We start from the raw sequence: 18,799 nt of genomic DNA on the forward strand, positions 1-18,799 counted from the left end.
CTGGGAGTTTTACTCAGGGCCCCTCGGCTCCCTGATCCAAGCGGCAGTTCCAGACCTTGGTCCCTCTGCTCAGTGCCTGCCTCCCCCCATGTCACCAGGATAAAGGACACCATCAGGCCATCCCCCGCGGCCCCAAGTACAACGGACAACTCCGCCTTCACAGCTCCATCTGCCTAGGCAACTTCCTCCAACCCTGTCCTCATCCCCCCACCCTGCTGTCCCCATCCCCCAACACCTGTCTTCTTAGCTTCAGTGACCCCGTGGAATAATTCTTTATCTCTAATGCATGTCACCACAACAGCCATTTCATTCTTGAAATCTTTTATTGATTTTTTTTTTTTTTTTTTTTTTTTTTTTTTTGCACATTCTCTTGATCTTCTCCAGTGTCTCTAATTCTCACTTTCAACCTTCTTTGATGGCTGTGTTTTCTCTGGAACTTCCACTCTGTAGGAATGTGTTTGGGAAGAGGGAGAGTCAAGGAGTCTGTCTTTTCACTGAAGCCCATGGGGACTGCTGCAAGTGACCCAACAACCACTCTCAACCGCGGTCTTCCAGATGCCCTCAGGCACCACCAATGCAGCCTGTGTACAGGGGAGGTTTCCCTCAGATCCACTTCTCCTGGCTCCCTCCTGCGGTTAAGCGGGGGCCTTCAGCCCCTGCCTGTCCCGCCTGTCTCCGGGCCACCCCGCCTCCCAGCTCCCGCAGCAGGACCTGGAGTCTTTCATTCCCCCACCCAGCGCGCTCTCCATTAGTCACTCTTCCCAGAAGCACCTTGGGCGATGCTGTTTCCTTTGCCATCTCTCACCTCTTCACTAAGGAAAATCTCACTTCTTCCTTCTTGTCTCAACTGAAATACGCCCTTGGAAAAATCCTTCCCCCATTCCCCTCTCCATTCTTTCTGATCCTTGGTGCTAGGACGCCTCTCGCTAGGCTGAGCTCCCAGCCAAGACTTGCTGAATGACTGTGCACAAGAGCCAGCAACTTCCTAAGCGCTCAGTGCCGCACACTGCCTGGGCTCACTTCACCCACTCTTAGCCTCTGTGCCTTCTTAAGCGCCAGACACTACTGACTGCGCCAAGAAAGCAGAGCCCGAAAAGGAGGGCACGAGCGCCTCCTCCCAGAAAATCAGGACCTTCAAGATAATAAGAAGTGCATCTTTCTTCATTATGGCAAGCTTTCTCTGTAAGGGACAGACGGCAAATATTTTAGGCTTCGAGGGCCATAGCGCCTCCGTCCCAGTTATTCCACTTTGCTGAGATAAGACAAAGCACCCACAGACAACATGTAGAGAAGCAAGAGGACCATGTGCTAATGCACTTTATTTGCAGACATTGAAATTTGAATTTCATGTGATTTTCACGTGTCATTAAACATTCTTTTTCCTTTTTCAACCATGTCAAGATGCAAACACCGTTCTTAGCTTGTGGGTGGTAGGTTGATGCCCCTTGGTTTATGCTGGCAACCTGAGAGCTACGCCTAACTCATATCCTTCGGCACTAAGTCATACAGCTTTATTTTTTTGACTAAAAAGCCCCAGAAAATGAAAACTTTACACATGCAAGCAGAGAGGAGGCAGAGATTTTCTGACGAGCAGGAGGGGCAGAAACTGCTCCCTAAGGCCAGAGACAGCCAGCCCCGTGCGATGCTGCCCCCTAGTGACCGGCCGGCCGAACGTCGGTCTCCCATCCCACCGCCACGCTGTGACGGGTTGTGCTCCCCAACACACAGAATAAGAACTTCAAATCACTTCAATCAGAAAGCGTAAAGATAAAAGAACTGGAAACCCAATAATCATTTAAAGTGAGAAAGTAGGCTTCAATTCACAGAATTTTAGAACTGAACGGAACTTTCGAGATTAAGACTTAGTTCCATTTTTACACCAATTTACCAACCATTCACATAGCTTTCAAGTAAAAAAAAAAAAAAAAAAAGGAAAGCTCTAGAAAGGGCTGGTGGCCCATGAGTGTTCGCAGAAGAGCCTGCCCGGGAGTCCTGCCTGCTGAATGCCAGTGCAGGGCTGCCTGCACCTCAAACCGACATACCCACGAAACAGACAGAGGCGGCGTGGGGCAGCAACCTTGTCGCCACACTGCCTGGGCTCACCATCACCCGATCGTTCTGTGTCCTTAAATACCAACTCTTAGCCTTTGTGCCTCAATTTCCCTAACTGTAAAATGGGGTGGAGTTCCTCCCTCACAGGGCTGTGGGGGTTGAAATGAGCTGATGATGTATGGCCCATACTGGGCATTCAAGTGTCACCTGCATGACAAACTTCTTGAGAGCTCACTATGTGTCAGACATTGAGTGCTTTATGTCTGTTTGCCAGGTTCAATCTGTGCAACCACTCTACAAAGCGAGTGTCACCATCCCCACTATGTAAATCAGACTGAGAAAGGTCACATGGACTGTGGTGGGTGCCTTCTCTTGTACAATTGATTTTGTGAAGGCATGGAAGGTACAGTTAAGTTACCATGTAACAAATACGATGTGAGTCCAGTAGGCTAGCAGGAATAAGCACTCAGTAACTGCCAGGCAGCCTGGTGGCATTCTTCACTTTCAGCAGGGCTTGTTGGGGTGGGGGGTGGCTGTTCTTGTTTCTGTGTGCAGGTTACTTTGTCACCATCCATCTTTGCCTTTGGAGTGTCTTGGGGGCAGCAGGCCGAAGGGGTACTTGGGACAATCTATACGTGACTGTCAGAGCTTTAAAAACATCAGTAGTCACCTCTCCTTTCTGCTTGCCCCACTGCTTCATTAGATCTAATGGAATACTCCGTGCACAAAACTTGAGTGAAGCACAACTCAGTGTGCGAGTGGGGGTATCTGTACACATTTAAAATCTGCACTGATGCCACCTGAATTTATCTGACAGGCAAATGCTTTTGAAAGCCTAGTTCTAAAAGTCCTGAATATTTCTCTCTGGAAACTTTTCACCCTCCCGTGTCCTCAAATCCTTCGAGAGCCACATGAAAGAGGCCTCGCTATGGGATAGGACGTGGTGTGTGTTCCACGTGTGCCCACGACCTGGTCCAGCCCTCCTTAGACCAGAAAGCACACGGCCATCCCGCCTGTGGCTTCCTATCATCTTACACAGTTCCTTGCCAGAAGCACCTGTGGGGGCAGGACGTGGTGCCGGGAAGTGAGCACCAACTTCAAGCAGAGGCCTGAGCGTCATCATGGGCCAGTCTGCAGCACTTCGTCTCGCTGAACCCAAAATTCCTCTCCCATAAAACGAGGGGAAAAATTCCCAGCCCACTTCACAGCTGTGATGACCAAATGAACACAGGAAAAGTGCAGAGGAAACTTTAAAGTGCTTACACACGAACTGAGATTTCGACGGCTGAATGAGGGCATTGCTCAAGTTGCTTTTATGGCCAGCTGCCTGCATTCTTTAAGGTTTTGGGCACAGGCTTACAACCCCAAATGTTCTCTCTTACGTTTAATGTTCTCTAAATGAGGTCAGTAGGAAGTAACACCTGCTTGCTCGCACTGTCCTCGTCCCCCACCAGGTGGCATTGCGTTCCAATGAGCAATCTCTTCTGCTGAGAGGCTGCTGGAGGCCTTTTTCACAGCGGCTCAAATTGGAACTGCAAGAGGAAAAAGAAAAACAATGAAGAACCACCCAACCCCCCACCTCGCCACAACTCCCACCGCCACATTTCAAAGAGCAAAACAAGATCATGGGATTGAGGGCTTCTGGTGACCACGGCCCGCATTCTCTGCAGGTGGCGGTGACTGCGTGAAGGAAAGGTCTCTGGTCCCCACACGTGTGATGTGCCCCCCATTACAGAACAGACAAGAGGAAGCCCCGAACCCCCCAAATTCCAAAGCTCCCACAATTGATAAACATTTGCATACACACACAGAGCTCAGGTGATGTGCACCCATGTTCCAATTCAGGGGGTTTACAACAGAGGACAGCATTGAGGAATTAGGTAAATTTTGCATGGACAGGCACAACAGCTGTAAGCAGCAGTAATAGACTGACCTTAGGAATGCACCCTGTGCAAAGCCAGTATGTCAACGAGCATCCAGGGAAAGACAAGGTTGCCCGCCCTGGCCTGTCCTCTCTCTGCACAGGGTCATCTGAAGGGGTGAGGGCACTCCAGCTCCCTCCGCCCCGAGCTGACACCTGCCTCTCAGCCCTGGGACCCCAGAGCCCCTCATCCTTTAACAGCTGGTCTTGCCCCCTAAGGAGAGGAAGGTGTAGAGATGTCGTGACCACATTTCCAGACAGGGATCCCCTTTCTTTACTTCATGTCTCACACCTCAAAACTCACTGCTCTGGAAATCAGCGAGCCCTCTTGGTGGGGTGGGGTTGGGTGGAGGGGGGTATTTTTTCTTTCTTCTTGTAAGATTATGGGAGTGTCATGGGGTGGAACCATTGTCACAGCTTGCCTCCATAGGGTCTCACTGCCTTCACCTTAGAATGCTTTTGTATTCAGTATGGAGAACTGAAAACGGTGTCTTCCAAGCCCAAATGGATGGTGCTGCTGAGTACTAGGTGCTGCCTGTTCAGAAAACAGGTATTTCACACCGTGCTTTGTCATCTCCGGAGCCTTCTCAGAAACATTTGATTCTTAGTGCTTACATAAAAAATGAAATGTAGATTTGCCTTGCCATGAACTTTTACTTTGGTACTGAATAATCATGGCTGTACGACTCGGCACGTCTGTACAGTCCATACGTACCATTAACTGGCAAGCTCTCCAACTAGGTTTAATCTGTGAGGGCAAGGAATAGCTTCTATATCCTTTATCAGTGCATAGAGCAAAATTAACTAATCTTAGTCTAATGAAGAGCTATGTTTGCTAGGTTCCTCACCATCCAAAGAATCACTGCCATAACTCCTACCCAAACCTGTTCTCCTCCACATTTTCCCTTTTATTAAGGAAAAAAAAGACACGGTCTCACTCCATCACCCAGGTTCGAGTGCAGTGGCATGATCTTGGTTCACTGCAGACTCTGCCTGCTGGGCTCAAGCGAACCTCCTGCCCCTGCCTCCCGAGTAGCTGGGACTACAGGCATAGACCACCACAACCAGCTAGTTTTTGTATTTTTTTGTAGAGATGGGGTTTCGTCATGCTGCTCAGGCTGGTCTTGAATTCTTGGGCTCAAGCGATCTGCCCGAGGCCTTGGCCTCCTGAAGTATTGGGATTACAGGTGTGAGCCACTGTGCCTGGCTGGCCCTGTCTCTTAAAATAGTATTGCAATCTCCCTGTTCATCAAAATTGAATTCAACTAGAATTTGAGTGGCTTCTCAGTGCCAGACCTTTCCCATAGTTTATAGATTATTTATTATGTCAGACCTTTCCCATAGATTATTTAACCTTCAGAGCCATTATTTATTTATTTGAGATGAAGTCTGTCACCCAGGCTGGAGTGCAGCGGTGTGATCTCGGCTCACTGCAACCTCCGCCTCCCGGGTTCAAGCGATTCTCCCACCTCAGCCTCCTGAGTAGCTGGGACTACAGGCACTCGCCACCATGCCCAGCTAAGTTTTTGTGTTTTTAGTAGAGACGGGGTTTCAACATATTGGTCGCGCTGGTCTCAAACTCCTGACCTTAAGTGATCCACCCACCTTGGCCTCCCAAAGTGTTGGGATTACAGGAGTGAGCCACTGTGCCCGGCCACTGAAACGTAATTTGAAAGAGACATTCTCATTTTACATCTAGGGAAAATAAAGTTCAGAGCCTCAAGGTTCCTTCTACCTGTCTCTTCCATCCCTTTCTAAAAGGGCCTTCCTACGGCCAACACCTTAGTCTCGGGTCCTCCTGGCCATGCCTAGCCCGTCTTTCAGCCTCCAGGCTCTCTTTCCTTAACCACCTGAGGATTTCCTCAAATACCATTGTCAGTGTTTTCCCTCTATTCAAAACTTGGAAACTTCCCATTTTTCATTCAACCAACTCCAGATTCTCCAGTCTGATCCCATTTTACCTACTGTACCCACAAAGCTTGAAACTCCTTTATGATTTTCCCTCTGCTATGGCTGTATCTCCTTCCCCCACATCCCCAGCCACACACTGCTGTCATTTTTGTTCCTGCCCAGCCTGCGTCCCCTTCCCCAAGGTGACTCTCCACGCTGACCCCACCCTGGGGCTCTTTCTAGATGCAAAGACCTAGGTTGCAAATGCATCCCCCACCCCGCCTTCCACAGCGCTACCATCTCGGGAGGGTCTACCCCACCTTCCACAGCGCTGACACCATCTCGGGAGGGGGTCTGGATACCCATTCAGGGGTCCCTACTACATTGCTGGTGCGAGTGTAAATCACTTGGAAAACAATACTGCAAATCTTGGCAAACTGAATACCTGCATGTCCTAAACCCCAGCCGCTGCACTCCCAGCTTGATGCCCTAGAGGACTCGTGTACACACGAACCAGGGACAACAATGTTCCCAGCAGCCTTGTTTGTAACAGAAAAAATTTAAAACCACCCAAATGTCCACAACAGAATGGAGAAATTACATTCTTCCTCAAAATGAGACTATTATAATGTAGGGAAAATGAATAAATATAAGAACATAACATCACAATCACAAAATCAGATAAACAGAGCCAGGCACAGAAGACTAGGCACAAAAGGATATCCTTATAAAGCTCAAGAAAAGCAAAAAGAAACTGTATTTAGGAGCAGTGTGCGGGGAAACAAAAAAGGAAAAGACTAACACAAGGCCGGGTGCAGTGGCTCACACCTGTAATCCCAGCACTTTGGGAGGCCGAGGTGGGTGGATCACCTGAGGTTAGGAGTTCAAGACCAGCCTGGCCAACATAGTGAAACCCCTTCTCTACTAAAAATACAAAAAAAAATGGCTGGGCGCGGTGGTGGATGCCTGTAATCTCAGCTATTCGGGAGGCTGAGGCAGGAGAATCACTTGAACCCAGGAGGTGGACGTTGCAGTGAATCAAGATCACGCCATTGCACTCCAGCCTGGGTGACAAGAGCGAAACTCTCTCTCACACACACACACACACACACGACTAACACAATCTAGAGCAGTGGTTACCTTAGTGTAGTGGGGGAAGGAGAGGGAGGCATAGCTAAGGATACGGGACATGCTAGTGAATGTGAATCTGGGTTCATGATTTACACGTTACCTATAGGTGCATTATTTGTTGGCTGAAAAGGAAAGTTGGTGCCCTGCAAACAATCAGGGAATTTATAATCATTTCAAACTCACTGCCCACCCAATTGGATCCAGAGTGCAGAGTCATTAGTGGGCTCCTGACGAACGGCCGAGGCCCAGGACGGTGCTGGCCACCGGGACTGCTGCAAGGTCGGTGTGGAGCAACACACACAGGCCCCCAACCGTCTCTTACAAACTACCGACCGCTTAAAAACTTTGAGCCTGGATTATAGCCGAGATAAGCAATGAAATAAAAAATAATACATATTATACTGAGAGAGGGGCCTGGCTAAAAAAATCACACTAACAAAGTTGATAAAGTAATGAGTCCTTTACACTTTTGGTGGGTAAAGGCCTAAACTGGAAACACAAGCTCAAGGTTGACAAGGACTCTGCCTCATTGCTACCATAGCCTTTGGCACGCAGCCGAGCACTCAACTCACGGAGTACAGTCCCCCTTTCTCTAGTGGTCACGCAGATGACCTCTATATAAAGTTATTTGGGAGGCTGGGAACGGTGGCTCACGCCTGTAATCCCACCACTTTGGGAGGCAGAGGCAGGCAGATCACTTGAGGTCAGGAGTTCAAGACCAGCCTGGCCAACATGGTGAAACCCCGTTTCTACTAAAAATACAAAAGTTAGCTGGGCATGGTGGTGCACACCTGTAATCTCAGCTACTCAGGAGGCTGAGGCAGGAGAATCGCTTGAACCCGGGGAGGTGGAGTTTGCAGTGAGCTGAGATCGCACCACTGCACTCCAACCTGGGCGACAGAGCAAGACCCCGTCTCAGAAACAAAGAAGTTATCTGGGGGAAGAACTGAGGAACACCCAGATGGTAAATAACTTTGGGATTCACTGCCCACCCTGCAGGGAAATGGGTTGATTCTGACCCCAAGATAATTACATACATAAATACAATTTAAAAAAAAAATCACCATGTATGATGTCCTATCTCCACTTTTACAAAATTTACAATGAGGCACAATTCTTAAGCTGTTTTTCATTTTTTTATTGCTGTTAATTCAAGGAAAAAAGGTTGCATAAAATCCAATCTGTTCTAGAAATATAAGTGGCCTTTCCAGTACATAACATTTCAAATATCAAAGTATATGGTAAACATACAAATAAGGAGAAGGTAACATACCTCCTATGTACAGTACAGTATTTTAAATCATAAAATAAGCTCCATAAAGTACAACTGGCAAGTGATTCACAATGCGGCCCATACGTGGCTTATCAAAACTCTCACTTGAACAACTCAACTGCAGCTTAACAATTAATTTAATAATGTGGTCCAAAAATACCCAGATCAAATAAAATATATTTAATCAAAATAATTTCCTTTACTCCAACTTTCTTTCTAAATTAAAGCTTTCATCTACCCCTTCACACCCACCCCTTCCCCATAACTCCCACCCCTGAAAGAAAGTTTCAAAATGTACATTGGTGCTATAAATATAAATGCTACTTATGAAGCATGAAATTAAGCTTCTTTTTTCTTCAAGTTTTTTCTCTTGTCTAGCAATCTGTTAGGCTTCTGAAACAAGACCAAATGTTGACGTTCCTCTGCTGCATACCAACGTGACTCTACACAACAAAAATCCATCATTTCTGCTCTGTGCTGAGGAATGGAAAATGAAACCCCCAACCCCTTACCCCTAGGACTATACAGTGGAAGCTGTTCATTGCTGATGAATGCAGCAGTCACCAAAAAATACACCCAATCTTCCAGATAACCTCAGTGCACTTTAGGAAATCAAAAATTACCTGGAAGCAATTTAGTACATAGATTGGCTTTTTAAGAAAACTTTTCTTTTTTAAAAACAGCAGCATTAAACTTAGTGACATGACACCGACATGATTAATACCATCTTAACACACTCAGAATTCAGTCTTTCACATTATAATCAAGCATAGTGGTAAACTGTTATAAAAGTGACTTTGCTACGAGAGACAGGGAACAAATAACCTGACATGGTAGAAACCCATAGCTCTGTTCAGATTGCAATAAACCATACACATTTTAAACACAACGTAACACTGTAACAGTTGGTATAGGGAAAGAAGAAATCTTTACTCAAGTAGTGTCTCTTTGAGCACAACACGGTGGTAGACAAGTAAAACTGGCTGTAGACTTCCATTACAAACACAAGCACACAGAGAGCGACATTCACACCAGTGTGTTCACTTTGTGTCTCTCTGAAGCAACAGGCTAAAAAAGGATGATGGAAGTAAAAAGTTGGTTTCAGAAAAAGCTTTTTGTCCATTTCGTACGTCATATTTTTTCAGTTTCATATGGTTTAACTTCTTCCTCTCTCTTCCACTTATTTTCATTTTTATTTGGACAACAAGCACTGCATATATGTATTTACGTGACACTGTTTATTACATATATACACACTATTTTGGGAGTTTGATTCCTCCCATAAGATTAGGGTGAAACATTCTGCTCTTGGTTGATACGCAGAGCAGTTTACAAAAGTGGGGTGAATGCACTGCTGGCTGTTCCTGCTGCCGGCCAGGGGCAGAGTGAGGCTGGCTGGGGAGGAAAGTGTCGTTTAGGGTGAAAGTGAGAAAAGCTGGGAAGAAGCAAAATTCTTTTTTCAAAACCATATGACTGTCACCAGTGTTGTAAAAAAAAAAAAAGGTCAAATACACAGTTTTAAAGATTCAGTAAACATTGCACACAGCAAGTATTCAGTGTAAAAAAAAAGCACGCACCAACATTTTCCTTTCGATAGTCTGTCTGAGGGTTTAAATTACATGTATCATACATAGAAGCCTGTTGTTGAACCAGGAGACCAGAGGCTCAAAAGCATTGCATTCTTTCTTGTTTTGGACATTGGTACAAGAGAAATGAAAAATCCCAACTGCATAGAAATCTAGGAAATGTATAGACAAAGAAACAAAATACCTTTCCTTTCCTCCCCTCCACACCCCATGACTCCCCACACTTGAGTGTATTAAGTAGGCAAGCTTTACTCGTTTCAGTCTGCAGAATCCAACGTATCATTAGAAGGGGGGAGGGGAGGTGCGTATCTCAGTCTGTAAGTGCCTAAAATGGGAAAGACAGAACTAAGTCACCGCTTACAAGGAAACGTCATCACAAACCACTATTACAAGCTACCACACGGACATGCTCTCCACAAGGCACCTTCGTCAGCTCTAGTGCCACTCCAAATGGCCAATCCGCTCACTTTAAGCAGCAATGTAAAGTTTGTGCTTTGAATTCAATCTAAAAGCTATCAAACTTCTCTTTCTTTAAGAATGCCAAGTGAATACATTCCCAATTTAAGACTTTTTTTGTTTCTGGGTAAGATTTGGCAAAACGACAAAGGCCAAATGCATGTGAAAATAACAGTTTGAAGTCGACACAAAATTTGGTATCTTATTCAAACATAGGTATGACCATTTTCTTCTTTCTGGTGGTAGTAATATTAAACTTCGTTCAAATTCCTTTACTCTCAAATCAAAATAGTGCTGAACTATTTTGTTCCTGTAAAATGCAACAGAATCTTGGACCTTGTTTCTGGTTTTTTTTTTAAACTTTTGCTGGGAAGGAAAAGGGCAGCATGGGGAGATAGGCCTGAGGCATCTGGTTATGCAGATATACTAAATAGTTACTCAAAACCTAATGTCAGATGACTAGATTACTTCCTAGGTTTTCAATATTTAAAAATTTTGCTTACTCTATGTAACAGGATTGTAGCTTAAAAAAAAAAAAAGGTGCTGCAAGCAAGAGATTTAACATTACAGAATGCAAATTCCCATCACACTCCTTCAAAAGGGCCTTTAGAGTTTATTCCTTAATTAGAAACTGAATTCCTCTGAACTTCCTTGTGCTCTGTGTGACCTGGGTCTACACTAGGTTTTTCCAGTTGCATTTTATGATCTGTCACTGAAAACACAATATCCATAAATGAAAACACAAACAGATCTTTCTGCTACGACAGAATCCCATGATCAATAAGGAAAGGAAGGAGAAACGGGTCAACTCAAAAGCAAGTCCTCTGGGAGTTACTGTGATTACCTTGTTGATTGGCCTCCATGGACGACTGCTTACAGTCCTGTGCATAGTGTCCGCTTACACCGCAATTGTAACATGAGACATTCCCGTTCTTCTTGGGCCCCGAACCACTGGTGTTGGCAACTACATTAGGTGCTGGATATACAGGATAGAATCTCCCAAATCCTGCCATCTGCTGCATGCCATAGTTGGCTTGGCTCCCCATGACTGGGTCATGTACCAGTCCATTTGCATATGGAGTCTGAGGCAGAAAAAAAGGAAGTTGGTTTCCATTGCTCTGATGTGCTTGGTTGAGGTAGCTGCCATTGCAAATGGATGGCAGAGTAAAGAATGAAGGGACTCGGTACATTGGTCCAGGCATTGGATTAGGATAATAGTAACTATTTAGCTGAAGGTTTCCATTGGTCCCACAGCTGCACCTTCGCCCACAAGAACCACAAGGACCCGAGCCCATCTGCTGTGGTGGCCCTACTGTCCCATTAGCGTTCGTGTTCCCCACAGCACTGATGTAAGACGTGCTGTCACTCTGCGCGGTACTGTGTGTCAAGGCAGGGCTCGGGCTCGGGGCAGGGCCTGGGGTGTGGGTAGGAACCGCGGGAGGTACAGTCGCCTGGGCCTGGCTGATGCCTGCGCTCGCTGGCTGGGGAGAAGTTGCTGCTGTGCTGAGCACACTGGAGTTCTGGCTGGGTAACACGCCGGCAGCAAGGGGAGAGCCCGGTAAGGGGTAGGAAGCTGGTGGCTGAGCAGCTGAGAGGCCAGCTGCTGGAAGAACTACCTTCACATTGGTAGGCTGAGGGACTGTCCCTGTGTTTCCCTCAATTTGAGGCACCATTTGATTGAGTCCTACCACTTGGGATGCAGATTTTGTGATGGGGTCCGTGGTAGCAACAGGAGAGCCTGGGAAACTACCTGGGTTATGGATAGGAATAAAGGCAGTGTTTGGTGATCCGATGCTCAGACTTCCGGGTGGCTGTTGTGGGATGTTAACTGTGCAGCTCTCAGAAGATCCCTGTGGTGGTGGCAACTTTAGCCTCTGAACTGTTAGATGCAAAGCGGGAGTACTACTATGTGGAAGGAAGGTTGATGGAATAGGTAAAGGGGAAGCCAGTAACTCGAGGTGCTTTTCTGATTCTGCAGTGGAAGCTGCTGGCCCTAGTATTCCAACGGGGGTTGAATTTGCGGACTCTCTTATTGCAGAAATAGCAACAGGACTAGGAACAAGCATCCCTATGGTTTTGCCATCAGTGGGTTTGGGTGCAGGAACGACGACGTCAGACTTCTGGGCACCATTGTGCATGACACAGTGTAAAGTTGGCATAAAAGAAATATGCTGATACTTGGGTGAGTTTAAGGGATCTTCTAAAAGGTTTCCATTCTCATTTCCTAGTGGAGCAATCTGAACAGGTGGCTTGACAGTGACAGTCTGGTTGACGGAACCATAACCTGTAAACCTAGTTGTTGATGGATTCCCAGAATCCTCAGAATTGCTGTCTGTGTCTAAAGAAAGCAAACATAAAGAGATATTAACACGAGCATAACTCCCATCTTTCTTGCTAGAAATAAACATTAAGTATATCTCAAAAGTCAGTCAAGTTTGGAAAGTGTCCCTCTGTGATGTCTCCTGACTGTCCGAGCTGACCTCCCTTTAACTTTTGGCTTCCTATGGGTCATCATTAGATCAATGCTTTATTTTAAAAATATGGGGATATAAACAGAAAAACAAAACGTAAAAGGTGAGTTGGAGACTGAATGAAACGCAGTATAAAGCACAGAGATTTATGTACCACCACCTTTGTTCTGAGAACAGCATCAGACACTCTTAACCTTAATAAACTTCAGGTAATCCACTTGGTTTTTATTCTGCACTGCCAACCCAAGTTCTTCAATTTGTCTCAGATAAATGATATAATTTCAAGGAGCTCAGTCAAGACAATATTTAACTCAAATATCTAGAGGTAGGGAACAGAAAAGGTTTTGTTTTTTTAGAATGGAGTCAATATTCTTAATACTAAATATTTCAATGGGGGAGGAAAATTTAAAGCTACTATTAATCATAAAACAAATATGCTAGAACACAAGAAACAGAGGAATAGGAGAGTGTGGCAATTTCTCCAAAATCAAAACAGCAAATACAAACAACACTGCATCGGCTACTACTCCTGCATCAGCTTACGCCTGTGTACAGAAATAGTGTTGACCTAGCCTTCAGGGGATGTCCTGACTTTTGGTATAAAGGGGACAAGGATAAAATCTGATTCACAATGTTTAAACATCATAGACCCAGACACTGTATTGATGTATACACAGACCATTCCATTAGAATGTAGTGCCTATTTAAAAATCTTTCTGCTTGTATGGATAAGCTGAATTGCACTAGGTACTTAAAATATTTGTATTCATTAAGGTACGAACTGGCTATATTCAGCTTAAGATGCTAAAAAGTTTTCAAACAGAACACTAAAAACAAATTCATCTTCCTGAAGAAAGATTAAATGAAAGCTACTTATTGACACAAGCATATCAAGTGTTACTAATTCAATTGTTTTAATTTATATTAGAAGAAACTCAAAGAGTGAATGGTTCTAGCATAAACTTCCCTTAATAGATTAATAATTGGGGTATTTCTTGCTAAACTTTGCAAAATAAAAACTATCCCCAAATCCTAACTTATTGAAGGCATTGTATCTGTACCATCACACCAGTGCAGAATCAAAGATAAAAATGTTAAGTCTAAAAGAAGCAGAAACATTTTTAAAGAAGTCAGTTAAATTTCTATGTGTTTAATAGCAAATGGCCTCATGATTTTTAATGTTCCCAATCGGTTTTCTAAGCATCCTGAGACTCCTCTAGACATGTTGGGACATGTCTCGCCCTTTTGTGCACTGATTTGGGAAAGTGTAAAGCCTCAAACAGAATACCATCACTACCCAGGAGAGCAACAGCAAAGCCACCCACACTCTTTTCAAAGTAGCCTTTTCATCCACCGAGAATTCTAAAAATGATCAAAGCTCTCTACCATAATGGATATTTTCCTTGGGTGAAGACAGCCCTAAGCCGTTCTTTCATATTCAGTAACAGCCTATTTGAAAAAAGCCAAGTTCCTCAACACAGGCCTCCAACTTATGCTATTTGATGGCAGAAGAGGGATGCTGCCATTACCCAAGTGTACAGATGTAAACTAACACTTCAGACAACAAGGCCAAATCTGCAGTGTGAGCCACTGCACATCCTAGAGAATCAAGCATAAATGTACAATGAAACATACTGAAAAAGTTTGTCTATTCTAGGTAAGGCATAAAAATCCTCTCATTTAATGCTGGGCACAGTGGCTCATGCTTATAATCTCAACGTTTTGGGAGGCCAAGGTAGGAGGATCACTTGAGCCAGGAGTCCAAGACCAGCCTGGGCAACACAGCAAGACTCTGTCTCATAAATTTAAAAAAAAAAAAAAAAAAGAAGAAGAACAAAAAAATCCTCTCATTTAAGCTTCACAATAGCTCGGTGAAAGGTGGTTTTCATTTTTTTTTTCTTTCACAAGGAAACTGCAGATCAGAAGTACAGTGTTGCCTCAGGTTAGAAGAACTGGTGGTACAGTAACTATGCTACATTTGGTATGACTACAAAGTCACTGCAAAGTAAAGACTGACTTTAATTGTATGTGATGTAGCAACACCATAGCATAGCTCCCTAAGACACAGCCTGATACCACAACACAAAAAGAAGCTAAGGTCCCAGAGAGCTGCAGACTGTCCAGGAAGAAACCACACTTGGCTGAAACAATATGTGGTAAGAATCTTAATCTGTAGGTGGACCACGAGAAGTAACCTGATACTGCCCACCAGCATGAGTCCACCTTGTAACCAAGGTGTTACCAATCAGATGTTGTCATCATGCATTCAACATACACATTTTAAAGGAGACCTCACCTCCAGACCAGAATGGTAGAATAAGACCTCTAATAAGCCACTCTTTCATAAAAGCAAGGAAAACCCTAGCAAAAACTGTCAAATAACCAACTTTTTCAAAATTCTGGAAATTAAAGGCTTACAACACTCTGAGAAGTGTTTATTCAAGAAAAATAGCTCAATCTGTAAGAACAGAAAACCTCAAGGCATTTTCTCCTTGTCCTACTTCCACTCCCCCTTTCTCCAGCTCTAAAACAGACCTGTAAATGACTTGTCCCTCAATTTCTGAAATCAGTGCAAACTCTCTCTCTTCAGTAGTAGCTACAAAACCCAGCAGCCATTAGGAGTATGGGTCTGGAGTTCCCCAAAAGCCCCACCACCAAACTGTCACCATTTGACTGTCCAGCAGCGAGTGCTCACTCTGCATTATAGCCTCTTACCCACAGGACATTTGTCATAATTAGTCAGAAGCAACTGTTTAACGATGTATACTAGCTGGGGCTAAGAAGAGCTAACCAGAAAACTTAAAATGAAAAACTGGGGAATAAGATGGTTACAGGAGGCTTCAAAAAGCTTTAATATATTCCTGGGAACCTAAAAGGTTTTGCTCACGCCTATAGTTATATGCCCTCCCAAGGCAGACCTGAGAAGGCCCTAAGCAATCACTGCTGGCTGATTTTAAGCCTCTGTGCACGGAGGAACTGAAGACATAATACACAGAGAAAACAACAAAATGGCAGATGTAAAACCTACCTTATTAGTAATTACATTAAATGTAAATGGACAAATAGCAGAGATCGGCAGAATGAATAAAAAACCATAATCTAACTATATGTTGTCTACAACAGACACATTTTGTATTTAAAGACACAACAAATAGGTTTAAAGTAAAAGGATAGAAAACGAAACACTGTGCAAGCAGTACCTAGAAAAATGCTGGATTGACTATACTATTATCAGACAAAATAGACTTTAAGACAAAAATTGTTAGTAGAGACAAAGGATATCCTAAAATGGTAAAAGGGTCCATCGAGAGGATGTCAAGAGCATAAACATACATATGCATCTAACAACACACGCATTTTCCTTCTTTCTGCACTAACTCTACCTCATTATGATCCTGTCTTCATCCTATTTAACTTCATATGCAGTGAAATATGTTTACCAAATTAACATTGCTAGGAATTTCTAAGGCAATTATCTATATGATGCCCTTTATATCAATTTTACATTTAAAATCAGTTAATGGCATTTATAGGATCATAAAATTCCTTGTTTGACTTTGACATGAAGAAACAACACACATTTCCCTCCACTCCCCCACCCTCGCCATGCCAACAATACTCCCATTTCAAAGAGCAAACCTCTGTCTTTCTCTTCTTCACTTTCAAAACTTTCTCTTCCATCGTGTCGGGGACTAGATGGAGAACTGTAACTCTCTGAAGATGTTTCTCCACATGTGTCATGTCCAGAGCCAATGTCCAAATTCACATCTAAAAATAACAACACTGTTAAAAAAATCATATTAAGTCATTTTAAATTAATTTCTAAGTTGAATCATTAGAAATTAATTTTAGCTCTAAATATTTTCTTCAGTTTCCCCACAATCATCTAAAAAAGCTTGTCCTTGATATAAACTGATTAAATTATAATTTTAATAGATAATGCTTGATAAATATATTTTTAAAACAATGCACAGAATAAGTCATTCTTACTGACTTCAAAGAAAAAAAGAGTTAAGGTTGGTTGCAGGGTCTGTCCAATATCACTTTGAGCTACTTTCTAAGTCTAGATATTTTAACTCCTCAGAGCTTGCTGGAATATTCATTCTTTAAAAGAATTCAAGAAAAGGGCTGCCAAAATGCCTACTCAATAACAATTACTTGGAGTATTTAAAATAATAAAATGCTTCCCATCTAGTAGACTGAGTAATATCTTGAGTTCTGCCAAGTTCAAGCTTATACTAAGGTAGTATGAGGTGGTGACAGGACCTGCCATGACCAACTAGCTGTATCTGTTTTGAGCACATAAGGAGGGACTATTGTTGTATCTAGTATTGGACAAGAGATACACACTGTGGATTTTTTTTTTCCTATAGTGCCCCTGACTTAGGGAAATATTATCTTATCTCTGTAAACCCAGTAGCTAGCATAATTCTGCCTTACAGCAAGCATTCAACATATCTTTGGTATATAAATCCCCAAATCAGGGATTCCAGAGGGCTCTTAAGAACTGTAGATTACTGAATCATTTCTGTGGCAACCGGTAGAACCAGTAAAAGATAATGCATATTAATTGCCTGGGCAAAATATGTGTCAGAGAAAAGGCACAATTTGCATAATGAGCAATTCAGGCGGCTAACCTGTGGCTTTTGGCTGGGATAAACTTGTAACAGCGCTAAAACTGTTAAACATGAGCTCAGTCACGCAAATGTGAGATGAATATTGAAGAAAAATAAAGTCATTAGGAATGCTGATGTTGCTAAATTCCTTCTGAGTAATAAATGTCAAACTTCCAAGGGAAAACTGCACAAAATCATATGAGTCTACAAGGAAAGTGGCAGAGGAGTTCCTAGGCAAGTAATAATTTCACAGAAAAGTAACATGGAGGAAACCTACACAGTAATAGGCCCTGAATGACCCATCAGTAAGGCGACTAAAGGGATGCAAGTCAACACCAATGGCTGCTTGAAGACAAACTAATGGACCATAGTGGCCAAACAAGTTGTCATTAAATTGGACTAATGATGAAACCTATAGAACTTGCATGGAAGTCTTGCATATAAATATCTCAACCAGCATATAACAAAATGAACAATCCAAGATGAAGAGAATCAAAGATTTGGGGATATTCTCAAACTAGAAATGGACTGGAAAGGAACCTCGGGGTAGCGTTCATCAAAACACAGACAGTGAAACTACAGTAGACTACAGTTCAAAGAGCAAATTTCAGAGTATGTTTTTAAAAAAAGCAGCTACCTCTCCAAAGGGTGTAATTTACAAAACTATTTTTATTTACACTGTGCAAGCTGGTGAATATTCTAATCAACTGCCACATACAAAACCGCAGCTTCCAAAGAACTGAATACATAAATCTAAATCTATACTAAACAATCTTTTTTTGATAATTCAGAAGGTACTTCAGAATTGTGTAATACCTCAAGAACTTTAATAATCAGAAATTATGTGATCCTCTAGAGATTCAGGGGATGTGGAAAGTGAAGCCAGACCAATTATGAAAAAGGATACTCCACAAATTGCCCTTTTAAAAAGACACACAAACTTTGAATTTGTCATGTCTCAATGATAAAGGGTCTTGTACATAATAAAGATGACAAAAACAAAATTTAAAACAGAAACCACTATTCTAACACTAAAAATACCGGTTACTGGTAATTATAAACAACAGAAGTCTGTTACAGAGTTAAGACCCATTTAGATAAATCATAGGCAATAGAACCACATATTTCACCTGCGATATTAAAGGAAGCTAGAGACCTAAATCTTTTACAAGAAACTGAGAGATCAACCATCTCATTTCCCTCTAGACTTTTTGGTGCCACAATTGGCAATAGAAGAGTGGGGTGGAGGAAACACTGGGCAATAAACTACAATGATGGGCATTTTTTTTTTTTTTTTTGAGACGGAGTCTCATTCTGTTGCCCCGGCTGGAGTGCAGTGGCGCAATCTCGGCTCTCTGCAACCTCCACGTCTCGAGTTCAAGTGATTCTCCTGCCTCAGTCTC

The 18,799-nt window shown here is 43.3% G+C and overlaps 1 protein-coding gene across 12 annotated transcripts in view; it reads right to left on the reverse strand.

The window, feature by feature from the left end:
• Nucleotides 1-1,285: 1,285 nt before the first annotated feature.
• The window catches only part of ZCCHC2 (zinc finger CCHC-type containing 2), a 66,067-nt gene continuing 48,553 nt past the window's right edge, over nucleotides 1,286-18,799 (reverse strand). For 3 of the 12 annotated variants that reach the window (XR_286149.4, XR_012427087.1, XR_012427088.1), the window contains 4 exons: nucleotides 16,420-16,548; nucleotides 11,154-12,647; nucleotides 10,038-10,178; nucleotides 1,286-3,584 (listed from right to left, as the gene is read on the reverse strand). Coding sequence is in view for 8 of the 12 variants with exons in the window: in XM_015439657.4 (XP_015295143.2) it covers nucleotides 10,111-10,178; nucleotides 11,154-12,647; nucleotides 16,420-16,563 (1,706 nt within the window). In the remaining 4 variants the exon portion in view is untranslated. Of the gene's footprint in view, nucleotides 3,585-8,119; nucleotides 10,179-11,153; nucleotides 12,648-16,419; nucleotides 16,564-18,799 lie in introns of those variants that run through there. The other 9 variants (XM_005586526.3, XM_074022351.1, XM_074022353.1 and 6 more) reach the window with 5 other exon arrangements.

The sequence above is a fragment of the Macaca fascicularis genome, chromosome 18 (assembly GCF_037993035.2).
Source record: "Macaca fascicularis isolate 582-1 chromosome 18, T2T-MFA8v1.1".
Taxonomy (NCBI): domain Eukaryota; kingdom Metazoa; phylum Chordata; class Mammalia; order Primates; family Cercopithecidae; genus Macaca; species Macaca fascicularis.